This window comes from Lolium perenne, chromosome 2 (assembly GCF_019359855.2).
Source record: "Lolium perenne isolate Kyuss_39 chromosome 2, Kyuss_2.0, whole genome shotgun sequence".
Lineage (NCBI taxonomy): Eukaryota > Viridiplantae > Streptophyta > Magnoliopsida > Poales > Poaceae > Lolium > Lolium perenne.
The window spans coordinates 279,371,862-279,382,173 of record NC_067245.2 but is presented as its reverse complement, the minus strand read 5'-3'; the positions used below and the strand labels follow the sequence as shown (position 1 = coordinate 279,382,173).

The following is a 10,312-nucleotide window of genomic DNA, read 5'->3' as shown; positions in this document are numbered from 1 at the left end:
CTATGCCTCCATCAGCATCACCATTAGTTGGTAACGAGACAAGTGCACGCTTTCGGGACCCCCCGTGTCTCAGTGGTATGTCGCCAAAAGATATTGCACCGCTCATCTATAAGGCATCCACAAGAAAGAAATGGGAAATCAACCAAGCTATCCACAACAATGCTTGGGTCTCTAAAATTAAGATAGATACAAACTTGACCGGGGCTCACATTCACCAGTATCTTCGGCTATGGGTGCAACTCAATGTTATACATCTCCATGGGGACATCGATGACTCCATCTCTTGGAACCTACTCCCTCCGTTCTGATTTTTTGCTTGGTTGGCCATCCGGAATAGGCTATGTACGCCAGATTGTCTAGAAAAGAGGGGGTGGAATAATTGTTGTCTTTGTCCGCTCTACAAGCAAACTCAAGAGACGACTGCTCATCTTCTTTCCCATTGTAGCTTCCCCAAAAGACGCTGGGAAATGGTGAAGGGTTAGATTGGCATCTCCTCCATCTGACCGCAAGATTGGGTGCCAGATATTTCCCTCAAAGTTTGGTGGACCATGATATCGTGCAATGCAAACCCGAACAGGAAGGTATGGCCTCCCTTACCATGCTTGTGAGTTAGACCATTTGGAAAGAGCATAACGCAAGAATTTTCAATAACAAAGCTGCGCAACATATTCTCCTAGAAACCATAAAAAATGAGCGATGATTTGGGTTGCGGATGCAGCATTTGAGTTTTGTATAATGACGGAGATTAATCCCTTTGGTCTTTTTTTTCCTTTTTTGCTTATGTCTTATCAGTACTATTATCTTTAACTAATGAATGGAGGTAAATCTTTTGCTCCCTTCAGAAAAATCTGCACCGTACGAATGAGGGCATGCCCAATGCACTACCCTAGAGGTAGTGCTTCACACTTTTAGCTAGGTTCGGGTGGTCCAAAGTAGGTTCGGATGAGGAGGTAGCCTCCTCTTCAAGAAGTGGGATCTTATAAGCCTTAAAAGCATGGTTTTTGGAGAGAGAAAGAAATACATAGTGTCATATTTGTGAGGTCCCTTCTCCCTTTTTTCTGACTAAAATTGTACGGAGTAGCTTTCATTGGAGAGATAAAATTCACCATGTTGCTTCTGACAACTTTTTTACATGGAGCATCTAGTTGTGTATGCCACATTGCCACCATTGCTCATGCCCTGATTAACCCACTGACATGTGGACCAACATCGGACCCAGCGTCACCGGATGGTGGGCCCCAGGCTGCAGGCGCAAAGATCTGAGAGGGAGGGGAGAAGCGTCCAAAAACGATGAACGGAAACAAAAGCCAAAAGGCGAGCAAAGAAAAACCCGGCGGGTCCCACCAGTCAGCGGCACCCACACACCGCCATGCGGGCCCCAGCGCAAGACCTCGGCTCACTTAATAAAACCACCTCCCACCTCCGTGCCGAGCCTGTCCTGTCTCCCCTTTAAACACCGTCCGCCCCTCGCCTCTGCCTGCGCCCGGACGAACACGAGCGCGCCACCGCCCACCGCCACCGGATCGAGCAAAGAGCCAGGATCTGCCGCCAGTGGATCCGCCGCGCGCCCTCGGTCGGGATCGAATCCACCGCACCGCGCCGGCGATGGACTCCTCCTCCTCCTCCGCCCACGGCAGCGGCGGCGCCTTCCTGCCCGGCGGCCTGGGCCTGGGCCGCGGCGGGAGCGGAGGAGGCGGCAGCGGCAAGGGGAGCTGGAGCGGGAGCGGGATCGGCGGGGACAGCTCGTCCGCCATCGGCGGCGGCGGCGCGTCGGCGGACGCGTGGACGCGCCTCGCCAGCTCCGGCCTGGAGGACGACTTCCTCGGCCCCGTGGGCGCCGGCGCCGGTGGAGGGCCCGGCGGGATGCCGTACGGCCACTTCCTCGACGCCTGCTTCCTCTGCCGCAAGCCCATCGCCTGCAACCGCGACATCTTCATGTACAGGTTTGCCCCCATACACCCCTGCCGCTAGCCTTCCTTCCTTCCTTCTCCCGGCGTCGATCAGCTTCCGTGGGGCTGTTCGGGTAGTCCGGTGCGGTGGGTCCCCGGGCCGGGACACTTCCGCCGTCTCTGGAGCTCTAGTTTTCGGGGGAAACAATGGAATTTTTGACCGCCGGGGGAAAGCCAGAGTCGGTGCCTGACCTGATTCTCTCGTCTTGGAGAAGAAAAAATTATTATTTTTCTTATTATTACTAAAAAAATATTATTATTATGCCATTCGTTTCTTCCTGCTAGGACAAACAAGGGAAGAAATCTATGCGGCTTCTTTTCCTTTTTTTTCTCTCTCTCTCTCTCTCCATGATGGCTTGTTGGTGCAAAGGTTTTGTCATCTCTGTCGTCTTCGTACGGGCTCTGCTCTGCTTGCTTTGCGCGTGATTCCATTTAATTCTCCTTGGCCTCAATCGGTGGGCGGAGTTATGGTCACGATCTGGTATGGGCACTTGTATGAGGAATTTACCGCGCAGTTTGTCTCTTGCTCACGAATTTACTGATAGGAGAGACTTAGCGGCTAAGCATGGGATATTTTTCGATTCTTTCCGGTATGTAGTTTCTGATAGAAGCCAGGGTGTTCGTTCTACTGCGCTGCTATTGTTTAGATTCCGCATGCCTTCCTGGCGGATGAGTTGAACAGAAACCGAATCTATTCAGATTGCGATTTTGCTGTATGAAGTGGGGCAGGCGCAACCGAACGGTTCCGAGATCCTTCTTTTTTACATTTCGTTTTCTTCAAGAAAAAGTCGTGCTCTGTTGAATGCATACGCGAGGACTCTGCTGAATCTTTCTCAAACTTGATCCTTTAATTTCTGTTCCATACTGCGCTGCTGTTTGATACTCTGCTGAACCTAGTTTGATTAGTGGATTGTTCATCGATCGATCACACTCTAACCTGTCCATTCTTATCTTTGGTGTGAGCAGAGGGGACATCCCGTTCTGCAGCGAGGAGTGCAGGAGGGAGCAGATGGAGGCGGACGAGGAGGTGGAGAGGAAGCAGAAGAGCACCGCCAAGAAGCTGTCAGCCAGGCCGGCGTCCCTCGGGGAGGTGGAGTCGCCACCAAGGCCTCCCAAGACCCGTGCCGGGTCAATCCTCGCCGGCTGACTGATCGTTTTCCCCCAGGCCAAAATCATTCCAGATCCCAAGTTGCCACCAGAAGAATTAACTATCGCTTACTGCCTCACATAGTATGGGTTTGTGTTTTTTGTTTGAACCCCTTTGCGCCCTTTTGGTGGTGCTGCGTTGCGACATGGTTTTTGTGCCTGCAGCTAGCAGCCTGTATCGGTGACGACGATGATGGTGTATAGGTTAGGGACTGAAGGAACCGTGAGACCGGTGCCGGTTATTAGGGCGTTGCTGCATCGAAGCATTGTTGCTGCTCCCTGTGATCTGTGTGCTGTAATGGGTTTCCTGGGCGTTTTCTTCTTTGTGAATTTTCCCCCTAGTATATTTTGTAATAGTTGTTGGTGATGGTGGTGGTAGGTTCTCATGTTTTTCTAATGGAGCTGATGAAACATATGGCTAAAGAAGATGAAATAGACATATGGGTGACTGAATCTTTGACTTTTCACCCCTGCATCAGTTCCTTTCAAGATCTTGTGATGAGTTGTGTGTTTTCACACTTGACGCTTACGCCTGAAGTTGAGTGCCACCCAAAGATCGAGATCCTGTGTCAAATGTGGTTCCTTTTCGGGCCTTGTTTGGTATTAGTGTTTTAGTGGAATTAGTGAGGATAATACTCTAGAGTATTGGGTGAATCACTATCACCTAATCCCCACAAAACCCATCCCCAATACACTAGGTAGGAGTAGAGTATTGGGGATTGAAAAAGTTACACTAAAATTTGAGAAAAAGTGGGATTAAACTCGCTCATACTCTAGCACCAAACATATTTGGGGATAAGTGGGAATTTGAAGTTTGGAGCGGATTATTCCTGCTAATTCCCACTAAAACTCTAGTACCAAACAGCCCTCGTGGTTTATGACTGATTCTGGGGAAGGCATGCACGTTTATAGTGTTGCTGCTTGTTTGTTTGCAACTATTGAAGGTTTCTCTATTGAATAGTACTACACAATTCTGAATCTGCACGGCGTGCTTTTCCACTTAAAAAAGACGGCTTGACATCAGAATGGTGGTGGCACACATCGCTCCAGATGCGCCGTGATCACAATGGGGGTTCGATTTAGTAGCGATACAGGAGACCTAGGGGAGGTAGGCCCAATCCCCTCGCTTCTTCCTATGTTGCCCCCACTTGAGCGGCACCAGAGGGCCAATCCCTAGCGCCGTCGAGCGTCCCCTTCACCTCCTCCCTTCAACGGTGGACACGGCTGCACGATCGTGCGACCGCTAACAGCGGTGGGGTCTCTACCGCCCGACACACCTCGTCGTGAGGGCCGTCGACCTGGGCGGCAACGGGGCAAGGAGTAAGCATGGTGGCAGCGTGGAGGGAACGTGGCGGCTGCTACCCGACGTGTGCATCATGCTGCCCATGGTTGCGCATTGTGGTTGGGCATGTGCAGACCGCAACTTCGGGGCGCAATGGCGGTGTGCGGGAACTCTAGATCCTTAGTGTTGCAGCGGTGCAACAGTCGCGGTGGTTGGTCCACCATGGCTCAAACTGTGCCCCCTCCCCCCTCTCTTATTTGCAAGGGGAAGCCCTATGTCCGGTTCATCAGTCCGGGTGACGGCGATGCCATGACATCACCCTTTTCTTGAAGACGTTCTCTACTCGTCTTGGCTATGAAACGTCTGTTCTCTTCGGCTAGTATGCGGGACGATGTGCTGCCTGGTGTTGGTTGCTACTCAGGGCGAAGGCCTCTGGGGCGCAATGTACGTCATGGCGGATACGTAATCACTGCCTTCATAATACCTGATGGATTCTCCATTCTTCTTCCTGATTCTCTTTAGGTGTATGAGAGGAGGTACGTTGATCCGAGAAGCCTTTGGAGTCAAGGTGCTGATGTGGTGGGTCTTGTTTTGGTCGTGACGCAGTGCCGAAGCTTGGTGGCTCTTTGCTCACCTCCTGATGTAGTTTTTTTTTGTGCAAGACGAGCTCTTATAGCCAGGCTGTTGAAGCGGGCGCGTCGTAAGCCATTTTGCATGGTGTTTGTGGTTTAGCCTTATGACGTTGTATCTGCCGTATTGGTAGTATTCTATTAAATCGATACTCCCTCCATTCAATAAACAAGGCACTACCTCTTTCATGTTTTTTTTTTTTTGCTTTGACTAAAAGTTTCTCTAAATATATAAAGATTGTTGATATTTGGCAATACGAATCCAGATGCTAATTACATAAATAATCAAGATTTTGTTGTTCAATATTTTTAATGGAAATCGAAGGACAGTACTATACTCTTTTTCTTCGGGAAGCCATAATGAGAGTATGAGACTGAACCGAGTGTGATGTCACGCTTTAAGTCGCAGGACCCCGAGATGAACCAGAAACAGAAACCCAGTGCGGCCTTGACTTTTCCACTAGGAGAACGGGGAAAAAGAAAATCAAATCACCGAGTCTGCCAGTGCCAGTGCCAGGCAGCTACGGAATCCAAGAAAGAAAATCGCTATGCCCGTCCTCGGTCGCTCCCCACCAAATCTACAGCAGCAGCAGATGTACTACGGCGATTTGCACAAAAATAACCCAAAACTGAAAGAAAAGCACAGACTGACCCTCCGGCGAAACTATTTCACCAATCTAACCCTTTTGTGTGGCGCCCCTTCCACGGGCGCCACACATGCCCATGTGGCTCCCCTCCTGCCGGCGCCACTGACCCAGCCGACGTGGCCCCCTCGCCGCTGAGCTGGTGCGCCCATCCGACGTGGCAGCATGTGTGGCGCCCCTCCCAACGGCGCCACACGTGCCAACTTATATCATGTTTTCGGTCCAAAACATCCAGGGGCTCCGGAACGTCTGGGACTTAGCCGTTTTGCGAGGCTCGATGTGTGGCGCCGATGCCACGGGCGCCACACTAGCATGTGTGGCGCCGATGCCACGGGCGCCACACATCCACTTAAGTGTGGCGCCCGCGCCCGCGCCCAGCCCGACCATCTTCTTCTCTGTTTCTTGGACGACCTCCCTCTCTCCCCCAAGGCGGCCGGCGGTTCCTCCTCCTCCCTCCCTCTCTCCCCCAACAAATCGGCCACAAATTCGTCAGATCTGACCGGCCAATCTCTTCCCCATCCATTCCTCAAGGTAATCCCCTTCGAATCCCTCACATTCATCCACTAATTTCATAGATCTTGCTAGATTTGCACATGAACCCTAGACATGGAAACTAGATTTGAAATGGCTATGTATGTGTTGAATGTGTATGTGTAGGAACCCTAGATATGTAGGAACCCTAGATATGTAGGAACCCTAGATGTGTTGAATGAAATTTTACATGTATGTGTTGAAATCCTATGTATGCATGTGTTGAAATGTCTAATATTTGCCTAGCAAATGCATTCAAATTTGTTACATATGCCTATTATTTGTGATGGAATAACTCATGTATTCTTGATCCAAATATTTGTATGTGTGTATGTATGGAACCTTATGTATGTATGTGGTGAAAGGCAAAATTGGAGCATGTATTTGGATATGAACTCTCATGTATGTGTGATGTATAGGTGATTCGAAAGTTAGATATATTCTCATGTATTCTTGATGGAATAACTCATATTTGTTAGGAATGTATGTGTGATACTATGATGTGGCGGTATTTCATTAAGGTATGATCACCAACTTTGAATGTACGATACTATGATGTGGTGGATTTGTAACCATGAACGGGATGACGCAGAACACTGCACGAAATATGCGGCGGTAAGCCCGCTTGCTAGGTTGCCGGGAAGCCGAAATCGCTACATCTTCCTCTTCAGAAGAGCGGGAGGTATGGACTATTTTGTTGCTGTCAAACATGTTCTTACTAATTTCAACTTTGTAATCTCATGTGTTCGTGTCTGTGAAGATTCCTGAGGACGAGCTAATTCTGAGTCAAGCCATACTTCCAAAGCGTACCTCCAAGCAAGCCGCACGGTCAGCTTACCAGTTGAAGCCAAGGGGCAAGGGTCCAAACCGGTACACTCCGGAAGATTATGTCAGCCGAGGAAAGAAGGTTGTCACCGAGGAGGATGAGGGGCCGCGGCGGAGATCGGATATGTCGAGGATGAGGAACGACGAGCCGTTCTCTTCGAGAGGAGGAGGAGGATGAGGAGGAGGAGGAGGAGGAGCGAGCAGGAAGCAGCAGGAAGCAGCACGGGAAGCAGCAGCAGAAGCGGCAGCAGGAGCAGCCACGGCAGCGGACGAAGAGGATGGCCGTCCGGAAGCAGCCCGCGAGGACGGCACGTCGAGGACGCTACTAGGATGTGCCCACGAGTTGTTGTGAACTCTATATTCATAAGTATCGATTTGTGAACCCTATGTCATGTCGAACCATGGTCTGTAATGCTACTTGTTGTTTGAATCTACGTGCTCCAATGTGACCTATGAAGTGTTATATGTGTATGTCATGAAATTGCTACTTGTTGTGTCCAATGTTGTACTCGTAACTGTTGGAGTTTGATAGGATTTTTCATGTTTTTAACAAAAGTCAATGTGTGGCGCCCTTCCAACTGGCGCCACAAGTGCTTGTGTGGCGCCCGTGGCATCGGCGCCACACATGCCAACTTATATCAACATTGGGTCGAAAACATCCAGGGGGCTCCGGACGATAAGTCCTTAGCCGTTTTCGCGAGCCTCTATGTGTGGCGCCCGTGGCATCGGCGCCACATATGCTAGTGTGGCGCCAGTGGAGTCGGCGCCACACATCGAGCCTCGCAAAATGGCTAAGTCCCAGAGGAATTGTCTCACAGTATGCTCGGGGGGATTACAAGTGCATGTGTGGCGCCGTTGGGAGGGCGCCACACATGTCGCCACGTCGGATGGGCGCACCGGCTCGGCGGCGAGGGGGCCACGTCGGGTGAGTCGATGGCGCCGGCAGGTGGGGAGCCACATGGGCATGTGTGGCGCCCGTGGAAGGGGCGCCACACAAAAGGGTTAGATTGGTGAAATAGTTTCGCCGGAGGGTTAGTCTGTGCTTTTCTTTCAGTTTTGGGTTATTTTTGTGCAAATCGCCGATGTACTACTAGTCGCGCCGGCAGGCGGCAGGCTAAACGACGAGCCCGTTTGACCCTTGCCCTTTTTCCTCGAGTTCACTATTCTTCCTCCATCCGCTCCGATTCAATTCTTGTCGCCAAGCCCTGTAGAGCAACAGGAGAGCAACCGATGGATTGAATGCCCGCTTGAACCTTGACGCGGGCAGGGCAAGGCCATCATTTCTTCGCTGCCCGACTTTGTCAGACGAAGAGGCCCACCTGCCAGGATCTCCTCTCTTCAAATTCGCTTCGACTTTTTTTCACAGCAATGAGCCATCGTTGTTGTCGGAAAGGCGGACGCCGACGGCCGGCCATGTGCGCGCCTGCTCGTAGTCCTCGCACCCTTTTTTTGGTTGACGGAAAAAGAAGGAGGAGGCGTGCGTTGAAGTGAAAACAGAGTTTGGCCAAGGGGAATGAAGGATTCAGGAGCACGGTTGGAGGGAAGGACAATGGTCGGTGATGGCGCCTTCGCTGCCCGCCCGCTACTTGAGCTCCGCTGCCAAAAGCGACCGAGGACCGAACGAAAACGTCGCCGGGCACGTTGCGACGTCCGGTCGACGTTCGTGGGATTCTGCACTTTTCTGAGAGTGGTTGGGCGGCCGTGCAGGGTGCACGAGCATGCGTACCGGCAGGAGCATGGGCGGCGACGTACAGTGTGAGCTACCGCTCTGGCCTTCGACGTTTCAACGTTGACACGACCCAAGAGCTGACCGGGTTCGGGTTTGAATGGGGTTATTATTATTTTTTCGTCTAACAAACTGTTGCATTTGGTTCTTTTGGGCCAATAGTTCTCAAGTACTGTCACTGCTCGTTAACGGGCCGCGGGTAATACCGCAGCAGGTCGTCTGTCGGACGATTTCGCGGAATCCATTTTCATTTGTGCTTCTTCCGCGTGAAAAAAAAAAAAGTGTTAAACTAGTGTCCGCTCACCGACCATCTTGTCCTGGTATATACATTTTCCATAGCAACAGATCTTGGTCAGTCCCTTGTACACAACAACCCATGGTATGATATTTGTGCAGAAGATAAGAATGGCGGCCGTATTATCATGGTAGACCAGGCGGTTCTTTCTTTCTTTGGTATTCCCTCCATTTTGATTTAATCTTCAACCAATCTATGCTACTACCTCCGTCTCGGTTTAAGAGGCACGCACACAGTTTAAGATAAACTTTGACCATTGATTTGGTCAACGAAATATGACTTATATGTCTACAAAATTTATATCATTAGATTCGTATGCAAAAAAGCTTTCCAATGATATAATTTTTATGACATATATTTCATATTTTATCGACTAAAATAATGGTCAAAGCAATTTCTTAAACTACGTGCGCGCCTGTTAAACTGGGACGGAGGGAGTACATTGAAAGTAATGACATCCAATACAAAAAGCATGATTGCTTCGTTTTCTGTGCAATTTGTTAATTATATACGTTAAGATGTAGACTAATTTAGAATAAATATTCGACTTAAAATATAGAGTATTTTCCACGGAAAGGATGGACTGAGATGAGAAGACAGAAGACCCGCTGAACATCCACACAATCGATATATAGGAATAAGCTTAATGGCATTTCAAATTATTCATATTAAACAATTGGAAATATTTTTGATAGGTCAATTCATATTATTCCAAAACCTTATTATTTGTTTGTTTGTTTCCCAGAAAAATCTTTTGGTTTTGGATGCTCATTGCCACTCGAAAAATGATTTTGATTTTGAGGGAGAGATGGTTGAGTGGACTAAAGCGGCGAATTGATAATTTGTTGTACATTTTTTTTGTACCGAGGGTTCCAATCCCTCTCTTTCCGCTTCTTCGGTTGAAAAGCATGTATGCCTAATCTATGTAGGGTAGGAGCTCTATTTAACAATACACGATGTCCTCGCATTACTTCTTCAAGTATTTCCCATACAATGGGTTCATTTTCCTAAATTTTCCTTTTACCGCCTCTCTTTCGTGGCCTCCTCCTAGATGGAATATCCCCGGTTGTCCTTCAACCTTCCGCTGTGACATTGTTTTACTAGCAAAAGCATCTTGAACATATGTTTCATTTTCAATACGTTGGGGTATCCTATATAACTAAGAAGATCATCCCCACTTACCTATTTCTCTCAACATGCAGCCACTCCACCTCAGCTGACCCCACTAAAATTACCACGTCACTTTTCTAGAAAAAATGTAGTAATATTTTTCTCCTTCTTTTCG

General features: G+C 49.3%; 1 protein-coding gene across 1 annotated transcript; it reads left to right on the top strand.

Moving 5' to 3' along the window:
* The first annotated feature begins 1,438 nt into the window (after window positions 1-1,438).
* LOC127336511 (uncharacterized) lies at window positions 1,439-3,562 on the top strand. Its single transcript, XM_051363326.2, has 2 exons — window positions 1,439-1,943; window positions 2,916-3,562. The coding sequence occupies exons 1-2, from the start codon at window positions 1,606-1,608 to the stop codon at window positions 3,094-3,096; spliced, it is 519 nt and encodes a 172-aa protein (XP_051219286.1). The 5' UTR covers window positions 1,439-1,605; the 3' UTR covers window positions 3,097-3,562.
* The last annotated feature ends 6,750 nt before the right edge of the window (window positions 3,563-10,312 follow it).